This window comes from Trachymyrmex septentrionalis, unplaced genomic scaffold, assembly GCF_001594115.1.
Source record: "Trachymyrmex septentrionalis isolate Tsep2-gDNA-1 unplaced genomic scaffold, Tsep1.0 scaffold71, whole genome shotgun sequence".
Classification (NCBI taxonomy): domain Eukaryota; kingdom Metazoa; phylum Arthropoda; class Insecta; order Hymenoptera; family Formicidae; genus Trachymyrmex; species Trachymyrmex septentrionalis.
The window spans coordinates 1549919-1569566 of NW_017305895.1; the positions used below are offsets into that span (position 1 = coordinate 1549919).

At 34.0% G+C, this 19648-nt stretch overlaps 5 protein-coding genes across 7 annotated transcripts in view; 3 read left to right on the forward strand and 2 right to left on the reverse strand.

The window, feature by feature from the left end:
- Nucleotides 1–790: 790 nt before the first annotated feature.
- LOC108753768 (bromodomain-containing protein 8) lies at nucleotides 791–5733 on the forward strand. Of its 2 annotated transcripts, XM_018495651.1 has the most exons (4): nucleotides 791–956; nucleotides 1620–3566; nucleotides 3621–4807; nucleotides 5359–5733. In XM_018495651.1, exons 1-4 carry the CDS (start codon nucleotides 938–940, stop codon nucleotides 5533–5535), a joined length of 3330 nt encoding a protein of 1109 aa, XP_018351153.1. In that variant the 5' UTR covers nucleotides 791–937; the 3' UTR covers nucleotides 5536–5733. The 2 variants fall into 2 exon arrangements, with proteins under 2 accessions (XP_018351153.1, XP_018351152.1); XM_018495650.1 differs by having other exon boundaries at nucleotides 1620–4807.
- A 206-nt stretch (nucleotides 5734–5939) lies between these two features.
- LOC108753769 (heparanase-like) lies at nucleotides 5940–11326 on the forward strand. Of its 2 annotated transcripts, XM_018495654.1 has the most exons (7): nucleotides 5940–6376; nucleotides 6452–6671; nucleotides 9084–9397; nucleotides 9556–9802; nucleotides 9994–10353; nucleotides 10611–11052; nucleotides 11147–11326. In XM_018495654.1, the coding sequence occupies exons 1-7, from the start codon at nucleotides 6248–6250 to the stop codon at nucleotides 11313–11315; spliced, it is 1881 nt and encodes a 626-aa protein (XP_018351156.1). In that variant the 5' UTR covers nucleotides 5940–6247; the 3' UTR covers nucleotides 11316–11326. The 2 variants fall into 2 exon arrangements, with proteins under 2 accessions (XP_018351156.1, XP_018351154.1); XM_018495652.1 differs by lacking the exons at nucleotides 5940–6376; nucleotides 6452–6671 and adding an exon at nucleotides 8169–8427 and having other exon boundaries at nucleotides 9081–9397.
- A 770-nt stretch (nucleotides 11327–12096) lies between these two features.
- On the reverse strand, nucleotides 12097–14668 carry LOC108753770. Its single transcript, XM_018495655.1, has 3 exons — nucleotides 14287–14668; nucleotides 12843–13139; nucleotides 12097–12638 (listed from the first exon to the last, which is right to left on the reverse strand). Exons 1-3 carry the CDS (start codon nucleotides 14557–14559, stop codon nucleotides 12111–12113), a joined length of 1098 nt encoding a protein of 365 aa, XP_018351157.1. The 5' UTR covers nucleotides 14560–14668; the 3' UTR covers nucleotides 12097–12110.
- A 752-nt stretch (nucleotides 14669–15420) lies between these two features.
- LOC108753743 (tektin-3-like) lies at nucleotides 15421–18513 on the forward strand. Its single transcript, XM_018495610.1, has 9 exons — nucleotides 15421–15530; nucleotides 15762–15916; nucleotides 16073–16324; nucleotides 16638–16870; nucleotides 17017–17126; nucleotides 17188–17336; nucleotides 17530–17752; nucleotides 17947–18101; nucleotides 18160–18513. The coding sequence occupies exons 1-9, from the start codon at nucleotides 15492–15494 to the stop codon at nucleotides 18368–18370; spliced, it is 1527 nt and encodes a 508-aa protein (XP_018351112.1). The 5' UTR covers nucleotides 15421–15491; the 3' UTR covers nucleotides 18371–18513.
- A 687-nt stretch (nucleotides 18514–19200) lies between these two features.
- Nucleotides 19201–19648, reverse strand: part of LOC108753731 (glycerol-3-phosphate acyltransferase 1, mitochondrial) — a 31438-nt gene continuing 30990 nt past the window's right edge. Inside the window, exon 12 of the mRNA XM_018495592.1 lies at nucleotides 19201–19388. Coding sequence (XP_018351094.1) covers nucleotides 19201–19388 — 188 coding nt within the window. The remainder of the gene's footprint in view (nucleotides 19389–19648) is intronic.

A 19648-nucleotide genomic window follows, 5' to 3' on the forward strand; every position in this document is an offset into this window, starting at 1 on the left:
AAAGAATAGGCCTTTTATCTTCTTTTAAGTTTTGGAGATTTCAAGCAACGCAAACAGATCTATTAAGCCTTGTGTTCACAATGTTAGAAATCGGTCCAAGATTTCGGATGAAAAAAGAATTGACCAATTGCAATGATCATGTAATCAAATTGTTCAAATGTGATTTGTTAATTTTTTCTCTATTTGAGATTTTGGACTGATTTCTAGCATCGTGGACATCGGGCTTTAGACTGAAATCAGACTACGCATTGAAAAATGAGATTGAAGATTGAAGTTTGACCAATCAGAACAAAAGGAGCCAAAATTTCTTTGTTCTCATTGGTGAAATTTCAATCTTTAATCTTTAATCTCAATCTTTAATGCATAGGCCTTAGGTCTATTCGATGTGTTTACACTTTTTATACTTAGCATCTTCATTTTCTCTCTTTTCAGTGCCAAATATATATCTATCTTATTTTAAATGTAAAAAGTGTAAAAAAAGTGTAAGTAAATCGAACAGACTTGAGACATTCTTCCGAGTAATTGCACAGTTGCGCGTACATTCATACAGGCTCGTATTCGGAACGCGCTTACGATGCAGCACGCTACATGCTATAATTTACGTTACGCGTACTATAGAATTTTAGGCTACGTTCCAAAACTTCCTCTCCGAGGAAGATTTTACTCTATATGCTATAGTATATGTTACATATACTATATATTTTCAGTAAAATTTTCCTCAGAGAGGAAGTTTTGGAACGTAGCCCAAGAAATAAAAACACGCTTTTATCCAGAAGAGAGCGTTCTGAATATGGTTCACAATATACATGGAATGAAATTCGTTTTCTGTTTCTTTTCGAAGAGTTGTGACAAAACGCAGTAACGAATTAGTCGCAAGTTGAAGTTGCGCATATCTTGTAAATTGCTCTGAGCTTAAAATTTTTCAGAAAAAAGAGCAATGGCATCGATGCAGGACAGTGAGTTCAACTTTTGACAAAAGATGCTTTTATAGGTTAAGATAATTGTATTGAGTTTCAATGCATATTTTGACTTTAAATGAATAGATTTCAGACAATTTTATTCTATACTTGTCGTTACTTCTGGAATTCGCTGGTTTTATCTGCTTTAAAATAAACAGATATTTGGACAGATGTCCGAAATGAATTAACGATGTTACTAACCTATACCACCAAACAAAGAATATCAACTTAAAAGAATTTTACTTACTAAATTTTGCTTGTTTATTTTAATTGCATTTTGTTTTTAAATGTAAAATATTATATATATAAAGATGACTTTTAAGAGAAAAAGTAAGAAAAAAGTAAGAAAATAAAGAAAGGAATTTAACTAAAACAAATATTGTATATTTATTTTAATATTTGTAGTTCTAAGATACTTTATTTAAAATTTTTATCTTACGATAACTTACTAAGTGTATGAGATTAAAGTTAATCGAATTTAATCAATTTTGTAATTTTTTTACATGATATTTTCTATTATGATAAATGATATTTCTGTTATTTAATTTTTTTATTTGTATGAAAAGTAGTTAAATGGTATTTAATTAGAATTAAATTAATTTACTTTAGCATATATAAGCCAAGAAGAGATAGATATTTAATTAAAAACATAAATTTCAGGAATAAAATTCAAACGTACAACCTCGAACTGTGACACGTGGTCTACACGGGAACAATTATGTCTTGCATCAAGTGTACTAAAATCTGGGGATCAGAATTGGATAAGTGTATCCAGATCATTGAAACCGTTTGTTGAAAAAGAACCATTGAAGCCCACAGATTGGTTCTCGCCAAAGTCGTGTGCCATACAATATGCGTGTTTACTGGAAAATGCTGATACGCCAAAAAGAAAGAAGCGAGAGAGCGGCGAGACCACTGGTGAATCCATAGTCAGAAAATTGACACAAGAGAGAGTAACTGAGTTGAGTCAAATGCTTAACCGTCAGAGGGAAGAGTACCTACGACTCAAGACAGATTTGAATCATTTCAAATCAAGCGCAATAAGCGACGAGAAGTTGGAGAAGATGTGGCTTGATATACAACAGGAAGAACGTGAGATGGAGCAAAAGACACGGACTCACATGGCGTGGCTGGCGAAACGTCAACAGCAACAAAAACAAGATATGAGTTCACCATCTATCTCGACTTCAATTGTAACCCAAACTCGCAAAGCAGTGGAAGGTACAACAGAAGTACTGCAGGAATCCACTGCGACGGAATCATTGGTGGAGAACGATGAGGAAAAGAAAACTAATAGGGGCGGTAGATCTCCATTGTTGACGAGTCTATTGAAATCTCCCAGTCCAACGACTCAGACTGTGCAATCCTTTCCGTCCACTCCGGTTCAAGTGAGTTCGCCGACCATTACCAGTCTGCTTGGATCAAGTCCTAAAGCACTAAACGCACAGATGACACAAAAGGTATCGCCACAGTTGCAGCAATTGGTCTCGACGGCTATAGCTAGCGCGAATACGACACCAGAACGGCCGTCCGTTGGCGCTCCTACACTATCTATGCTGTTGGAAATGCCAGCGAGTACGCAGAGAGGATCCCTACCAAATTTGCAAACGACAACTCCCACAACGAATGTATCCCATGCGCAACAGCAACAGACAACCACAATTGTGGCTGCTACCTCCGAAGTGCACAATTTCCAGCAAGCAGCTCAATCGCAAACTCAAGTCCAACAGGCTATCCAGAACGAAGCAATGGCAGCAACGACAATGTCAACAGTTCCAGCGACCGCCACCACTTCGACAAATATATCAGTGTCAGAGAATATACAGATGCAGATAATTGATCACATAGACGTGATGCGTAAAGACATAATGGTGGATGTGATGGATAAGGATGAGATAAACGACATCATCGGTGACATCGAGGAATTGATCAAGGAAGAGATCAAAGAAGATATCCCCAATAGTCCACAGACAATAGACACAAGTGGCTCGACAACAACGACAACGACAACGGCAGTTATCAATAGTCTCACCAGTATGCCCCAACAAGCGACGGAAGTGTTAATACCTACAACAGGACCAAGGCCGCAACCGAGAGATGTGGATGAGGCTGTGTCGCTGTCCGATTCGCCACAAAGCGAAATGGCAATCGAGGAGATTGATTCTAGTACTTCAAATATTGCCGAGATTATTGGAACCGTCGCCATTGATTCACAAGAACCTAAAATTATTGTCACGGAGATCACAGAGACCATACCAAACACATCGGAGACCAAATCCGAGACAAGTACGTGTGAAAAGAGGACGACTTCGATGGAACAGCTTGTTCCAAAGACAGAAATCAAAGATGAAGAAACTAGTAACGATACTTCAATAGAAGAGAAACAATCGGACGCTGAAACAAAATCCGTGGGTGCCTCATCGAATGTAGAGATCGAGAAAAATAACTCTAAACTTTTGGGCGATATGAAGGAAACCATAAACGAGACTACGGAAGACGTGGAAGAGGAAGTTGAAGAGGAAGAGGAAACGGAAGTCACTGCGCCTATTTACAAAGAATCATCCGATAGCGTTAAAGAGCAGAAGGAGCCTCCAGAAGACATTGAAGGTAAACATAATGCGGGATTAGATCAATTAGAAATATATTTGGCGAAAATTACAGGGGATCAGCAGGACGTGCCGTCCGCGGAGATTGTGAGCATTTCTTCAGAGATGACGAATGATCTACCCAGTGCCGAAGATACGGAAAAGTCGCAAGATATTAGCTTAATCCTAGAGGACGACGAGAGCAGTCAAAGCACGGAGAGTAAAAAGAAAGCGGTGACAGAAGAGCGGATTGTCGAAAATACGGTTGAAAACACTGAATCCTTAGAATTGTTTAAAGAGGAATCGATAAAAGAAAAGAATGTTGCAGAGATAAAAGAAGAATCTTCGATAAAGTCACAGACAGAAGAAACGAACGAGGAAACGTTGGAGATAGGCACAGAGCTTAAGAAGGAGAAGATTAAAGATTCCTCGGAGGATGCTACAAGTTCCATCTTGCAGGATGTAGAAGTCAAAGAGGAGGAGACCGACAAAGAACCGACTGATGAAAACGAGGATACTAAACAAGTGACCGTAGAGGAAGTAAAAAGTGTCAAAAGCGAGCCAGTCGAGGCTACGACTACCGATGCAGAAATACACATTAAAACGGAGAGTGTAGAAGTCAAGTTCGAAGAATCAAAAGCCGAAACAGAACCGGAAGCTAGCGATTCGTTTTATAGGAAGAGCCCGCTTCACGGTTCATCGGAGGAAGATAAGAAAGAGAAAATGGAAGTAAAGGAGAAAAAAGAGGAAAAAGAGGATGTAAAGAAAACCATGGAAGGCGAGCAGAGCGTAAAGAAGGAAGTAGAATCTACAGTCGTGGAAGAACCCGGAGAATTAGATGAGGAGGAGTCATCGTTGAGCAAATTGAGTAGCAACCGAGCGATGAAGACATACTCCAAAAAACAGAATATCGCTGTGGACAGTGAACCAGAAAATGAGAGCACTGGAGAGGGCGCGGATTATCGTGCTTGGAAGAAAGCGGTCATGCTCGTCTACAATCGTTTGGCCACGCATAAATACGCGTCGGTGTTTCTCAGGCCGATCACAGAGGACCAGGCGCCTGGGTATCATTCGGTGATTTTCCGACCGATGGATCTATCAACCATCAAAAAGAACATTGACAACGGCACAATTAGGTCGACCATGCACTTTCAGAGGGACGTCATGCTTATGTTCCAAAATGCGATCATGTACAACAAACATGACACGTTTATCTTTAAAATGGCAGTTTCAATGCAAGAAGAATGTTTGCAACATATGCAGGCAAGAAAAAGATTTTGTTTATTATTCATAACTCTAATTCAAATAATATACTCTTTTTTGTTAATGACTGCTGGTGTGCTTATTTTAAAATGTGTTAGGAAATTGATTAGAAAGGAAAGCAGTATAATACTAGTGAAAATATTAAAAATATGTTTGTTTTTACATCACTCTCAGTACACATTTTATCATACTCTTTAAAGTATCTTCCTATTGTGTATTTTCGAAAATAGTAGAATGAATAGGATTTTGTTTATCTGAACATGTCAGAGGACAAAATAGTTCCAATAACGGTTCGGATAATAGAAGTTGATTTCTACCTCTACTAGCACTTATTAGTTCTGATAAGGAGCTGACGTTCAGAAAACTGAAGTCAAGCCTGTCTAGCTCTTATTATCCGAACTGTAGTTTTCTACTAACTGTAGTTTTCTGGTAATAAGAACTTGGCTAATAGTTCGGATACTTAGAACTAAGCATGAATTTGTTTGTATAAATGTTATGTATGAGTGTTGATAAACGAAATTCTGATTATCATTAATGTTGTTTAATTTCAGATTTTGGTACAAGCAACGGGAGAAGGAACGTTCCGAAGGGAGACTAGAACCGCTGCGAGCAGTAGTAGCGAGGCGAACGAGAATAGCCTTAAGCGGAAACGAAGTCACATCACTCCGAGTCCCCACGATACTGACACTCCGCGCTCGAAAAAACGCAGAAAATCCGAGAACGATTAAACTAGATTAACAAGTTGTATATAAACATGTAAAAAAACACGCGAAGAAAAAGAGAAATGTGGCAGAGAGAGAGAGAGAGAGAGAGGAGAATAGAGATATATTTTTCAGGCATTGACAAAATGTACCGACATCGTATACGAGAATAAGTGATACCTAATGCCTACGAAAAAAGCATATGTGTAATATATAGAATCATTATACAAAGTTAATTTATCTCCCTCGTATTTTGTGAGGCCAGTTATAATACTCACGTGCAACAATTCGTCGTATATATACAGTATATATAGTTGTGAAATATTACAAAGTGATATCTTTTCAATTTTACTTTTTCATCTGTGTCTTTATCTTCAAAAAAATAAGAGATTATATCTAAAAAAAAAAAAAAAATAAAGCAATCAATTTCTTTTGCTGCTAAAAATATCGACTGCATTGTTTTCTGAAAACATGAAATAAACAAAAATTAGTGAGTTTGTCGGAATTAAGTTCATAACAAAATTAATCCGTATTGTAATGAATTTGATATCTGATGGTATCTCAATATCATGAAAAAAACACTACACATCTCGTATAACTTTTAACTGTCTGATCGATTATCTGAATATACATATATCGTAAAAATTCGCCAGTATGTTGAAACAATAATTGTAAAATGCGATAAATTGCATGTCATAGTTACAACGGCATTCGACTTGTATATATGTAAAATAAGAAGATGGGATATTATTGCGCTTGGGGAGACGCGAAGATGAAGGGTAGCTCCGAGGAGGAGGGTTATGAAAATCGTGTCACTGACATTGGAGAAAAGAGAAGAGGATGCGCCTCGAACACCTATGGAGAAGCTGTGAGCGAAACATGAAAATAAATAAGTAGTGCATGGATAATGTACAAGCCATAGAATGATGTTAATCATTTAAAGCCACTCGTTCCGGCTCCACCAATCTCGGATGATACTGACCGACAGTTCTGGGCGGAGGATGAGCTGAGCAGCTCAGAGTCACGGCAGAGATTAACTACAAGGAGGAAGCGTCGGCATAGCGTTTCGTACAGGAACCGCGCCGCGAACAAAAGTCGATCTCGCGCTCTCCGTTCCTCGAATTCCAGCTCTGATTCGATTCATGCGGAGATCTCGGCTAAAGGTAAACTTCAATGTATCTCCCTTTTATACGTTTTATTTTTCATTGACATGCATTGCGTCGAAGATCGAAAGCTATATATATGGTAGTTTGATAATTGCTAACTAACAACCCAGTAAACACCAACAAACAATAACATAACACCAATGTTATAATTTCATATTGAATAATATAGTTTTTAATGTTTTTATGTATGTGTTATAATTATACTGTTATAATTATACTATTTGTGAGATTATAATTAAATTATATTTATTACTAAATTATATATATTATGATAATTATTAGTTGACGTTTCCCTTATAAAAATTCAATAATAGTTACTGTACTTTTAATATTTAAAATAAATGATTAATTGGTCAATATTAAATTTCTATAAGAGTTAATTGGGAAATGAGTTACATGATATTAGTATTATATTCCTTATTTTATAATATAAATATAATATATGTAGTATGTAACAGTTATTGTGGAAATTATAATATTGATATAATGTTACTGTGTAAATTGGCGTTTACTAGGATATTTAATACTTTTAATACTCATAACGTAACATTATACTTAACATTATTCCTTAACATTATACTGGACAGCACCCTTTTTGAATGCGTAATTATTTGTAGTTTGCAGAATACGAAGACATTGGTTGAATCCTAAAATAGAGAAACAATCAAGAAAAGCATCGTACATCAGTACTGAGGGAACTACTTGCACAATGAACAAAGTAATCTCTTCAGAACATCAGGCTGCATCTACTTCTAACTCGCGCCTCGAGAATCATGAATCAGTTTTGTGGCGAGAAAATCATTGTCAACAAGCAGACAACACATTACGAAACGTTAAGAAAATCCATCTGAAAAAAACATATGATTCACCTAAATCTAAACCGAAATAAAACTACAATGTTCCAGTGATTATCATAAACAGAAAATTTCTTCATAGAAAAATTGTGTATATATGTTTCACTTCACCATTATAATGCATACTAAAAGCTGTATGAAATTAACAAAGTTAAATATAAAAGTATATAAATACTTTAAACAATTAAATACCTAATAATGATACTGTCATGTTAACAGAATATATATATGTATTATTTTCGTCATGCATTATTGTCATGCATTTATATAAAGGTTTTTTATTTTTTATATAAAACATTTTAATGTACTAATCCACTGAGAAAAAATATATCAAATTTTAATAAATAATTGTTTGAATACTAATATAACATTTATTTACATCTTAAAAGTTATTTATTAAAATAAATATTTGCTAAATAAAAAATACAATAGTTAAATTAAATTAATAGTTCTTGTACCAAATAAATATATATTTACATTTAGTAAATATTCAACTGGCACTATTTAAATAAATATTTATTAAAATTGAGTACATTTTTTTCTCTATTTGGTACAAGAACTATTAATTTAATTTAACTATTATATTTTTAAATGTACCGAGTTTGAATGATCAAATTTATTCATAGTTTTTATCGCGCCCGTTTCGATACTCTCGATTGTTCTCGCGGCGCTAAGCGGAAGCAGAAAGCAGGACGAAGAGCGTTCAATTGTTGATGCACAAAAAGAGCGGCGAATCCGCGTACGACATTTGCGACCATTTGAGACTGATTTGAGTCGGTCTTTCTGGTTTTCCTCCGGTTAGGCTGTGGAAATCTTCTCGACGACGATGAGTTATTTCGTAAACAATGACTGGAGCAAGGGCCGATATCAGGAACTGAGCGATTCGCGTGTACGTGGTGGTAAGTTGGAACTTCGGACGTATCTATTTGAAGAGATATGTGAGATGAATGTACGATTCGCCTTTGCTTGCCTCGCTGTCGATTGAATCACTTCTTCTAAAATATATCAATTATCGCATATTACGTTCTATTTTTTTTCGGTGTTACGTCGACAATAGCCGTTGATGACCGTCTTGCCGCCATACTTGCCGGGAAATTTCGTGTCACATGGTCATATTTCAAACGTATATAATATATGCATTTGAGTAACATTTTATAACTCTTTTCATTAAATTTATTTCAATTGCAAAAAAATTAATAGTCTCAGAATTATAAAATAATAAAAAATATAAGAAAAATATCAAACACAAGCAAATAATTAGGTCACAAATTAGAAACTAATTTAAACATCAACAATAAAGAAAACAAAAATTAGTTTTTCAAACCATTAAAATAATGTTTTGATTTACAATCATCTTTAGCTAAATTAAAAAATTATTTAATTACATTTTCTTGCGGTTTTATACAATTAAAAATACAATATTTTGTAAGAGTAAAATTCTTTATAGTATATTAAAACTATTGATCAAAAGTTATACACATGTTGCATATAACTTTTTTATTTCTTAACATACCTTTTTTATTATTAAATGAATCTTAACTTCTTTCTATAGCAGGTCCAGCTGTACGTTCTATACTCTGTTGCACTGCATTGGGTCTATGCTCGACGCTGTTGATTCTCTCATTATGGAGCTCCAATATCCAAGTTCCAATCCGCCTCTATGTATTCCATTTTGACAGACAGCAGTCTGTATTACATATCGTTTCCGACAAGTTCTTGTCGTTCGGTCTCGACACGTCCTTACTTCGAAGAATGAATGAGGTACCTATTGGACAACAGAAATTTATCAATTTGGCCCGTCATTTAAGTCCTGCTTATGTCAGAGTGGGTGGAACCTCTGCGGATTGTCTGACATTTATTCAGGATCAGGTTGGTTTGCAAAATATAATATTCTTCATAAGTAACACATTTGTCATGCAAACTTATTTACTTTTTCTACCTATTTCGAAATTATAAAACATAATTAATTGTTATAAAACTGCTTGTAGATTTAATCTTAATGTTTTAATGCATACATGATGATTTAGATGGAACCAAACTCGTCCGAGAAGATCCTTAGTCCTGTGGATGGCCAGGATATCAGCAACTTTACTATCTCCGGCACAGATTTGCTTGCTATCTACGATTTTACAGTGAAGTCGGAGTTACGAATGATCTTTGATCTGAATGTATTGCTCAGAAATCCAAATGGATCTTGGAATAACAGTAACGCACAAGAGATTATTGCATTTACTAAAAATCAAGGCATGACATTAGATTGGCAATTGGGAAATGGTAACTATATAAATGTGAAAAATCAACTATGTAAAATATGATTAACATATAAATTAAGATTAAATTAACAATAAATTAAGAAATTGTTTGATAATATCAGTATAAATATTAAGTTATCATAAAGTATGTATACATAAATAGAATTATATGCGCATGTTAGTCCCTAATATTTATATCGACAATGTTTTTAGAACCAAATTCCTTTAAACACGTGTTCAATGTGACAATTCCTGCGACCGAACTTGCGAAGGATTACGATCATTTAAGGCAATTGCTAAACGAAGCAGGATATGTCGACAGCATTCTCGTTGGACCAGAAGTTAATCACGTCGGAGATTCTAATGAGATGGGAGAGCTGTATGTCAAAGCATTTTTAAGTAGCCAGAAGAATACTGTAAATTATGTCACTTGGCATCAGTATTATCTGAATGGACGAGAGGCTAAAGTCAATGATTTCGTGGCACCTTCCACGTTCAACTGGTTACCAGCGCAAATCAATTCCATGAGACAATTTATTGCCGAGTCGGGGAAAGATGTTTCTATGTGGTTGTGTACGTATCTTACATTAATATTAAAATATTGGACATTACAATATCGCTTTTCCGCTTTTAGTTTTATTCTTAAAAAATTATTTTTCTAAATTATAATACTATTTATACATACATAAATCTCTAATATTTTTTCTTTAAAACCACAAATTTTCTGATTTTATATTTTATAAATTCTTAGGATAGATTTCTTAACAGAGAACATATTATTGTATAGTACAAAGACTGCATTTAATAAAAAAATCTAATTTTTTTTATAGCCGAAACCAGCACTGCATTTGGGGGAGGTGCACCCGAATTGTCCGATAGATTCGTAGCCGGATTTTTATGGTTGGATAAATTGGGATATAGCGCTAGTGCGGGATTAAACGTCGTTACAAGACAATCATTATTCGGCGGGAATTATGCTATGGTATCATCGAATCTCACACCCAACCCTGACTGGTGGGTTAGCGTCTTTTACAAGCAATTTGTTTCGGAGAAGGTTTTGAAATTGTCGAGGCCCGACAATTTCGGCTGCGTACGATTGTACGCGCATTGCACGTCGAAAAATGCGCTGATTTCCAGAGTACCAGCTGTCACAGTCTATGGAATGAATATAGACAAAACTGCGGCTTACGTACATATTCCGGAATTGTTTGTACAAAACAGTAAAACCATGATTTCGTATTATTCTCTAACCGCTGATCATTTGCAGTCGAGGTATGTATGAAATGATGAATAAAATTCTATAATAATAATCAAACGAATATTAAGCCGAATGGATAGAGTATATTGAATTATATTTGTTTTGCAGTGAGATAAAGCTGAACGGCGAAGCTGAGGCACTAAAACTGCGACCAAATGGTGATTTGCCGCCGTTTCGACCTGTGATATTAAATCCTATGAATCCCATATTATTACCACCATATTCTATGGTGTTTATGATAATTCATGGTATCAATGTTCCTGCATGTTCGGCATGAATAAGTTTTTAAAAAAGGCGACAAGTCGATTTTACAGGACGTTTATATTGTATATATTTCTTATACATTATATTAAACATTTATATTATAACTTATGTTACATACTTTTTTACAAACTCTTATTAACAAGGAAGCTTATATAGACATCAGAACCGTTTACAGAAGACGCGAAGCCGTAGTAGAAATTTATTTATCTACCGTGTAACAGTTCTCAATTTACAATCTGCTTTTTTCTATCATTTCTGATATAACAAATATACATTGCCTATTACAAATAATATGTAGCTGTATGTGATTTCACCGCAAGTTCATGTGGCTATACAATTTCTTTTTCTATTATATAATATATTCCTGTGTTTAAAAGAACACTTATTATTCGTATTTTTATTTAATGATATATATTGTGCTACCTCCATTCGAAGGATTTTTTATCCTTTTCACAAAGACTGAATACTAAAATAACAGTTCATAACTATTGTATCATACAAACAGCAAACAGCTCACAATAGCGAACAATTATAAATATCGAAAGTAATATTGTACAAAGGAATGATATTTATATATCGAGCGAAAGTTCATAATGAAAGTTCGTAATGAGACTAGTATTATCATCACTACTCAATACTTTTTCGGTTTTTGTGGAAACATGTGACACTCAAATTAGAGAACTTAAACGTTCAAGACAACAATCATCACCGTGAACAATCGACATGATCTTATCTGATAATAGATTTCGCACGAGTATTCAATACCTACAATTGCATTATAAGTTCCATTATTATTATTATTACTATTCTATTCCGCGCTGGAAATCGTGATAGTTTTCCCCTTAGGATCATCGAATCTGTCCATTGTGCGAATATCCATGATCATGGTGAGCGCCCATATCATGATCAAGCCTAGTATTACCGTCACGAATATCCCTGTCCAAATTGGTATACTTGTAAAACCGACACAGTCGTACGCGTCGCTGAACGTTGCATCTTTGTAATCGACCTGTACTTGCATATCCGTGATACTTAAGAACGTGGTACCGTCCGTGAAGATGGTTTTCGGTGAGCAATGATAAGAGAAACCGAACGAAAAGGAAATGTCTCGGTTGGTGGATAGATTATCAACTCCATTGGTCGTCTCGCAGTTCACTTTATTCAACGTGTAGTAACCGACGCTTTTGACCTCGAAGAAAAACTCGAGCGTTACACTGCCGATGGTCTGATCGGTGAGCTTGATAGTCAAGATAGTCACCCTGCTCTCATTGCCCTTACGAGACGACATATCGACGACTTTAGATTGAACAAGCTGCACTTCTGGCTTGTCAGATATCTGCAATGGCACAATACTTTTTTTGTATTACCTTAAATTTTGTTAGCCTTCCTAAATTAATTGACATCGAATAGGTTCATGTTTTTTGTAAATTCCTTCTCTTTTATCACTTAATACATAAATTATAAAGAGAAAGTCTTAAAACCTGAGAAATTTGCTTTAAAATTTCTTAAGCAATATTAATATTTTATTAATGTTATTTACTTTGAGTATTAATGGTTGAGCGGAATACAATAGAACATTGTCTGTTTTTATCTTGAACTCTGAAGTAGAATTGTCCGCAAGCGCTTCTCTCTTTATTCGCTCAGTGTAGCTGTAACGACACTGTTTTCCAGTAAGTGCTATGCATCCGCTCGAATCGATGTCCTTGAGAATCATGTTGAACTCATGATCATTAATATCCTCTATTATTATCTGTTTATAGATCTTTTGGAAGCTCTCGTCGGACAAAACACACGGGAAATAAAATATTTTGGAACCATTAGTGGCATTTGACAGCACCTGCAACATTTTGTATATTTATAACAATTTTATTTTATGATTTCTGAAAGAATCTCTAAAAGAAACAATTGATGTATCTGTTTTTAATTCTAAATTTCATTACTGTATGCTTTTCATTTGACGATGCAAGTGTCATTCTTTGTTATCTTTCTGAATATTAAGAAAAATGAAATATTTGTATCAACTTGTATCACTAGATAAAAAGCACTCAAATATATTAAGACATATGAATGCAGGAAAATACATTTGTAAATCATAATGAAACAAACTAAAATAGTCTTGTTGCTATTAGATGTTCAATGTAAGTTTAGGAATTTCTTTCTTGTGTAGCTTTTATTTTTAAATTATAACAAATACATTTCTAGAATCCACAGGGGAAGAAAAGAGTGCAAGAATATAATTCTAAACTGTCATTATTGATATATATAATACATTAAAACATATGCATGTAGAATGGAAAAACCATGTAGATCATAGCGAACAAACTAGTCTTACTACTATTAAATATTCAATGCAAATTTGGGGATATTTTCTTGTATATCTTTCATTTTTAAATTATAACAAATGTATATCCATAATCCAGAGAAAGAAGAAAGGTGTATAAGAAATGAGAGAGGTAACAGATTAAAACTTAGTTAATTTTAGACAATAGTATTGCAAGAATGTTCTACTTTCTATCAAAATTCTCAATTTTATTTTTGTGTTGATTACATTTAGTGTGCTGTTTCTATTGAAAGTAGAGACTTTGTGAATTGAAGTAATGAAAAGAGTGCAATCAAACGTATTTCTATCGACTTATTTTGGTTCAACGCTGCTTTAAATGTGAATGAATACTTTGGAGGAAACTATACACTAGACTAATGTGAACCAGATGCAATCGAAATTCGAGATTTCTTTCCACGGATTCTTCCTCCGTTATCTTTTCTTATATTCCTTCTTAAGGCCCAGTTTCACAACTCATGGTTAAGTCTTAATCGAGGTTCAATTTATTCATTGTCTTTCCAATTCTAGAATTAAAAAGAGATGAGAAATAAGTTGAACCTCGGTTAAAAGTTAATCGTGAGTTATGAAACTGGACCTAAGACTCTGATAAGCATCTCTTTTGTAGCCGCAGATAAATAGCCAGGAAGGGGCGAAGAGAACTAACCTTGCTATTCCGCAGATCCTCGACACATAGCTCTTCAGCGACGATCGCTGGCTCGGTAACGTTCAACTGCGACAGGATCATTTTGAACTCGTCGGAAGTCAGCTTCGGACTCGACGGCATCGTTCTGTACATCGCATCATAGTCGGACGAATCGTGCGAGCACCAGATCACAGCGGGCGTGCAGGCGTAGGCGAAGGCAAGCTGACAGACGGCGAACAGTGCGAAGAATGACACATGGACCATATTGCTCGGCTTTCCCGTGCCTCTCGTCATCCTAGAAGTCGAGTTGAGGCCAGGGAAACGAACACAAATTCACGCTGAACCGTACGCACAGTAACTGATTCAATGGAGCAGAAGGCACTCCGAAAGCACCTGACTGATTACCTCGTGACGCTGATTCGCATCACGTGGCCGATGCACTTCCGGATTTTGAAAAATCGCCCCGCCTAGATGAGAACGTCGAAGTGCTCGAAATTATCAAGAAAAAAAGGGAAAATATTCTTATTTTTACTTTTACTGTTATAGTTATTATTATTACTGTTATTTAAAACAAGATTATAAAGGGTATACACCACTACGCAAGATATTAGAAGCGAACAATATATAGATTTATTAAATTTACTATTATTATTATTATTATTTTACTTGATTATTTTGGAATAGGTATTGCATTTTCAAAATCACTTGAGAAAAAAAGGAAAATATTCTTACTATATTGGTGTGCGTATATATTATTGTGTATGTACGTTGATTATATTATTTTTGTGTGTGTATATTAATTGTATTATTAACTCTTACTTGCTGTGTATTCACCCTTAATAAAGTGTTTATTATTGTACTATTTTTGTTGTACTATTTTATTATTGTTATTATTATTATTCTTAGTTTTTGGAGTAGGTACTGCGTTTTCAGAATCATTTGAAAAAAAAAAGAAAGAAAGGAGGAAAAAGAAAATGTTCTTTTATATATATTATTATTATATTATTATTTTATTATTCCATTTGATTACTTTCATGATAGAGGTTACTTCGGAACATGATGCAAGTAGACATGTCTACTTGCATCATGACTTCGGAGTAGGCATTGCGTTTTCAAAATTATTCGAGATTTGATTTACTTCAAGTTAGTCGCATTTCAAAATTGCGTTGAATCGCTATCTCTTCTTCGGAAAACGTGGGAAGAAACTTACGAAATTTATTGTAATCATGGTCAACGTTAAAAGGACTCAAACTGTTATGTACTCCGTAAATATTATTATTATTATTATTATTATTAAGTATTGCGTATTATCGTATTGAAATTTAAACGATTCTGTCAATTTCATATTCAGGGTTAAAATATAGGAAATTGTGACAGCGATTTTATTTAATATGTATGCAAAAACACACTCGAGGAGTAAATCATCCTATTGGAATTTTCAATTAATACTATATTTATTCATTTCTTATTACTTAAATATCTATTATTATATCTAGCAACTTCAGCCGTGGAGTACAGTCGGCGTTTCACCGTGTATGGAGCAGGTCGCAGGTCCTCCGATTCCAACCAGAGTTGGAGAATTTTACAGGACTCCAAGGCCGCATCCCTGGCGACCTACTTTAGGATATGAGGTCGTAGAAGTGGCTCCCTTGTGAGTAATTTACTACAGTTCTAACATTCACTAATGCATAAACTTCAATTTAAAAAAGTAAAAGATGAATAAAATTCAATTTAAATATCTACGCTATTTTTAACATAAAAAATCAAAATTAATTTCTTTTATCCAAATTAATTGTAATTTACTTAGGCATGCACAGCCAATAACGAATCTGTTGGTGGATGCTTGTCGCACGACATGTGGATTAGCGACAGAGCCGCTAAAATTTCCAAATTTGGTGACCGGTTTTGATCGCAATCCTACGCACGCGGCACGTGCTGCGCTTTACACGCGATACACTCCATGTGATTGGATGCAGAATGAAATCAAACTCTATAATGAATCGAATGCGAATAGATATTACTCTGAAAAAATGCGCAAGAACAATGCATGCTTAATGCGGTAGGAGTATATTTTTAAGACTCGAGTCGATTTTTTTTAATCAAATTATTTAGTGACGTATTAATTGTTTTAACATTAGCAAAGTCTACCCTTAAAATTTTTTATTTGTTATATTTGATATTCTATAAAATTATAAAATAATTTATAAAAAGATTAAGAACTTGTTTACAGAAAATTATTCAATGCATAAAAATGCCGTTATATTAAAACTGATTTAATTATCTCAGTTATCTTAAAAATTATTCGTTAATAAATTATATCATGATTTAAATATATTTCTTGAAATATATTGTTGCTGTGATATTTATTTCAGAGAAGTAGACGAAAAGGCAAAAAAGGGACAAATAGAGAGTGGTCGAAAACTCGGGGAAAGAATCACAGATGTTACTTTCTGGCGGAATGAGGTGGCATTAGAATTGGAGAGATTAATCGTAGAAAACGGTAAAATGCAGGATAGTCGTCGTAAATTGCAAACCGTAATCCAAAGTCTTGAAGGACAGTTACATATTGCGCAAGAATGTCTTTATCATCGGGAGTCGAGAAAAGGTTCTTCATTTTTTGATATTAGACAATAAAGAGACTCAATATTGAGATTAAAATTGAGCAATCACCATAAAAAAAGATGAAGAAATGAAAGAATATTTTAGGATTGCATCACCTAGAAGGCTTAATTAATTAATTAATATTGATAGGCATTGATTTGGTACATGATGAGGTCGAAAAATCTCTGCTAGAAGAAGTTGAAATAGTGAGAAACTGTGAGAAAAAATTGAAACAGATCCTGGAGAGATGTATTAATCAGGTATGTCATATCGATAGTATGTGGTATCAACCTTGAAGACTCTCTCTATAATATTTTTCAGTTAAAAAATGGTAGAGCTGTGCAGCATCAGCTACAGATTGATGTACAAAACAAAGAAATAGCCCTGGGAATCGATAACGTGTGTCACCAGATGAACAATTTTACTCGAGGTCTACAATATTACGGTGGTATAGAAAGATACGATCCCAGGTAATTATGAAAGCTTTCATTTTATAATCTATTTTGGGAGAGATGGAAAGATTATAAAATGAAACTTTTTCATATAAATTGATATTTGTATATTATAATAACACATTTTATTTTACTAAGTAAGATAAATTATTTGTTCTTCGTACACTTTATTTCTCTACTGACTGGAGCTATAACAACTATGTTTATGCAGTGTTATTGCGCCTGAATTTTGGGCAGAAGCGACAAATTGTATAGTGAAGAAATCGCAGATGGAACGAGCAAAATCGCATCGATTGCGAAATGATATTGACAATGTTATAAATGCGGTAGTCTACGAAATATGCGAAGCTTGGGCTGAAACCAATAAAGCGCTGGACAGACGAATTGCCGAAATGTTGGAAGCGAAAGAAAAATTACAAACGCATTTATATAAGGTAACATTTTTGTTAACAAAAAATTGGGATGTAAGATCATAGTAAGGGTGTGTAAATTTTTATCAACATTATAAACAATGTGAAAAATTCAGAAAACAATTTGAAAAATTGTAAAATCTTCATAACGTCTTTAGATCCTTCTTGTTTAAATCTTATGCATAAGATTCGATATTATCTGTATGTGGACATTTTAGATTCAGGGAGAGATTTTTGACGTCGAAAAGAGTGTAGCATTAATGCAAAAGACTATTGCCAATAAAAGTCCAGTATTAAAAGTGGCGCACACGCGACTGGAGGCCAGGACGCATCGTCCGGACATTGAACTATGCAAAGATGATGCCCAATTCAGGTTTGTTAAAATCATTTACGTGTCACTATTCAGATAACAATATTTGCGTACTTTGTAGAATAAACAAAGAAGTAGAGGATATTAATAAAATAGTGTACGGTTTGAATATGAAACTGCAACAATCTGAGGCGCAACATCAGCAACTTTTGCGCACGAGATCTAATCTGGAAAGCAATTTAAAATCTAAGATAGATGCAGTGTTCATTGACAGAGAAAAGTGCATGGGACTCAGAAGGAGTTGTCCGATTTCGTCGATTGTGAAATACTGAAGCGGTTAGAGAGATTACAATGCACATAAAGTTTTTACAAATTTTATAATATGCAGGCTATATATTCATATTTCATTAATAGAAATGCTAAAAAGTTTTTGCAAGATATATGAAGCAAGATGTTAAATTAACAGAATCGAAAAGAGAGAAATTATTAAATATATATATATATTTTTTTTTATAATTATAAAATATATATATACGCATAAGATTATTTTTATTAAAAAGAATTATAAACATATTTCTATAATATATAGTATTATCTATTTATTCGTAAAAATATTTTATGATACAACCAACTTAGAGCTATGATTTAATTTTGCATCTATACAGTTCTACATCGTGAAACAGGATTTTTAAGTATTTCATTGTGAATGTAAATCACGTATATTTTTAGGAACATTCACAAGTGATATACTATATCATATCTTTTTTTATCTTTCTCCGATAAAAGAAGTTATATACAAGTTGCACGTACTTACATATATATTGTAGTACACATATTACAATACTATATGTATTTATAAGGTTTATTCGCATTGCTTGTACTTTTTGCACTTAAAATCTTAGGCTTCTTTCCTTAAATCTAAATATATGTTTATGCTACATCTTGTTTTAGATGCAAAAATTTGGGGGAGATTTCAAGCAATGCAAACAAATCTATATAGTTATATGCACTTAACGTATGTCCGACAATGTTCGCAAGAAAAAAAAATTGTTGGACATCAAAGCTTATGTATGTGTAATTAATGAGATTTTTTTATAAAAGATATAAAAAAATAATGATTCAAAGACTCTTTTTAACTTAAAGTAGGAAATATCACCATATTTTAGTCCATATTTCTGACCCATTTAAAAGCAGCTATAGTATCGTATACATTTTTCGTTGCCGCATCCGTATCATAATCCTCTTTCAAGTAAAAAATTTTAATGTTCTCTTGCATGTGACACATCAGGACATTCCATTTTTCGAACAGTCTAAAGGAGTTCTTTATCGGATCGATGCATAAACTCTCTCCTATTAAAAAAAATGATATCATTTTATATATAATAACAATTTCAGTCTTTACAATTGAGTGATTCCAAACCATATACATTATTTCATTTATAAGCGATCTTGTGTTCCCAATGGAAAATTATGTAGTTAACAATATATTCTACATTACATCCGAATGCCACCAGAATCGCGTTGAATTGTGTGCGTGTGTGTGCTTGTGCGCGCGCGCGCGCGTGTATGCGTGTGTGTCCATATATATATACATACATATATATATATAT

What these genes read in the sequence shown, in the direction of transcription:
- LOC108753769 (XM_018495654.1), top strand. Translation starts at nt 6,248, where the DNA reads ATGGGATATTATTGCGCTTGGGGAGACGCGAAGATGAAGGGTAGCTCC. An exon ending in CGAACACCTATGGAGAAGCT is followed by an intron (nt 6,377 to 6,451) that starts GTGAGCGAAACA and finishes AATCATTTAAAG; the next exon opens with CCACTCGTTCCGGCTCCACC. An exon ending in TGACATTTATTCAGGATCAG is followed by an intron (nt 9,398 to 9,555) that starts GTTGGTTTGCAA and finishes ATGATGATTTAG; the next exon opens with ATGGAACCAAACTCGTCCGA.
- LOC108753770 (XM_018495655.1), bottom strand. Translation starts at nt 14,559, where the DNA reads ATGACGAGAGGCACGGGAAAGCCGAGCAATATGGTCCATGTGTCATTC. An exon ending in AGGATCTGCGGAATAGCAAG is followed by an intron (nt 13,140 to 14,286) that starts GTTAGTTCTCTT and finishes AAAATGTTGCAG; the next exon opens with GTGCTGTCAAATGCCACTAA. An exon ending in CTCAACCATTAATACTCAAA is followed by an intron (nt 12,639 to 12,842) that starts GTAAATAACATT and finishes GTGCCATTGCAG; the next exon opens with ATATCTGACAAGCCAGAAGT.
- LOC108753743 (XM_018495610.1), top strand. Translation starts at nt 15,492, where the DNA reads ATGGTCAACGTTAAAAGGACTCAAACTGTTATGTACTCC. An exon ending in TGGAGAGATGTATTAATCAG is followed by an intron (nt 17,127 to 17,187) that starts GTATGTCATATC and finishes AATATTTTTCAG; the next exon opens with TTAAAAAATGGTAGAGCTGT. An exon ending in ATAGAAAGATACGATCCCAG is followed by an intron (nt 17,337 to 17,529) that starts GTAATTATGAAA and finishes ATGTTTATGCAG; the next exon opens with TGTTATTGCGCCTGAATTTT.
- LOC108753768 (XM_018495650.1), top strand. An exon ending in AATGTTTGCAACATATGCAG is followed by an intron (nt 4,808 to 5,358) that starts GCAAGAAAAAGA and finishes GTTTAATTTCAG; the next exon opens with ATTTTGGTACAAGCAACGGG.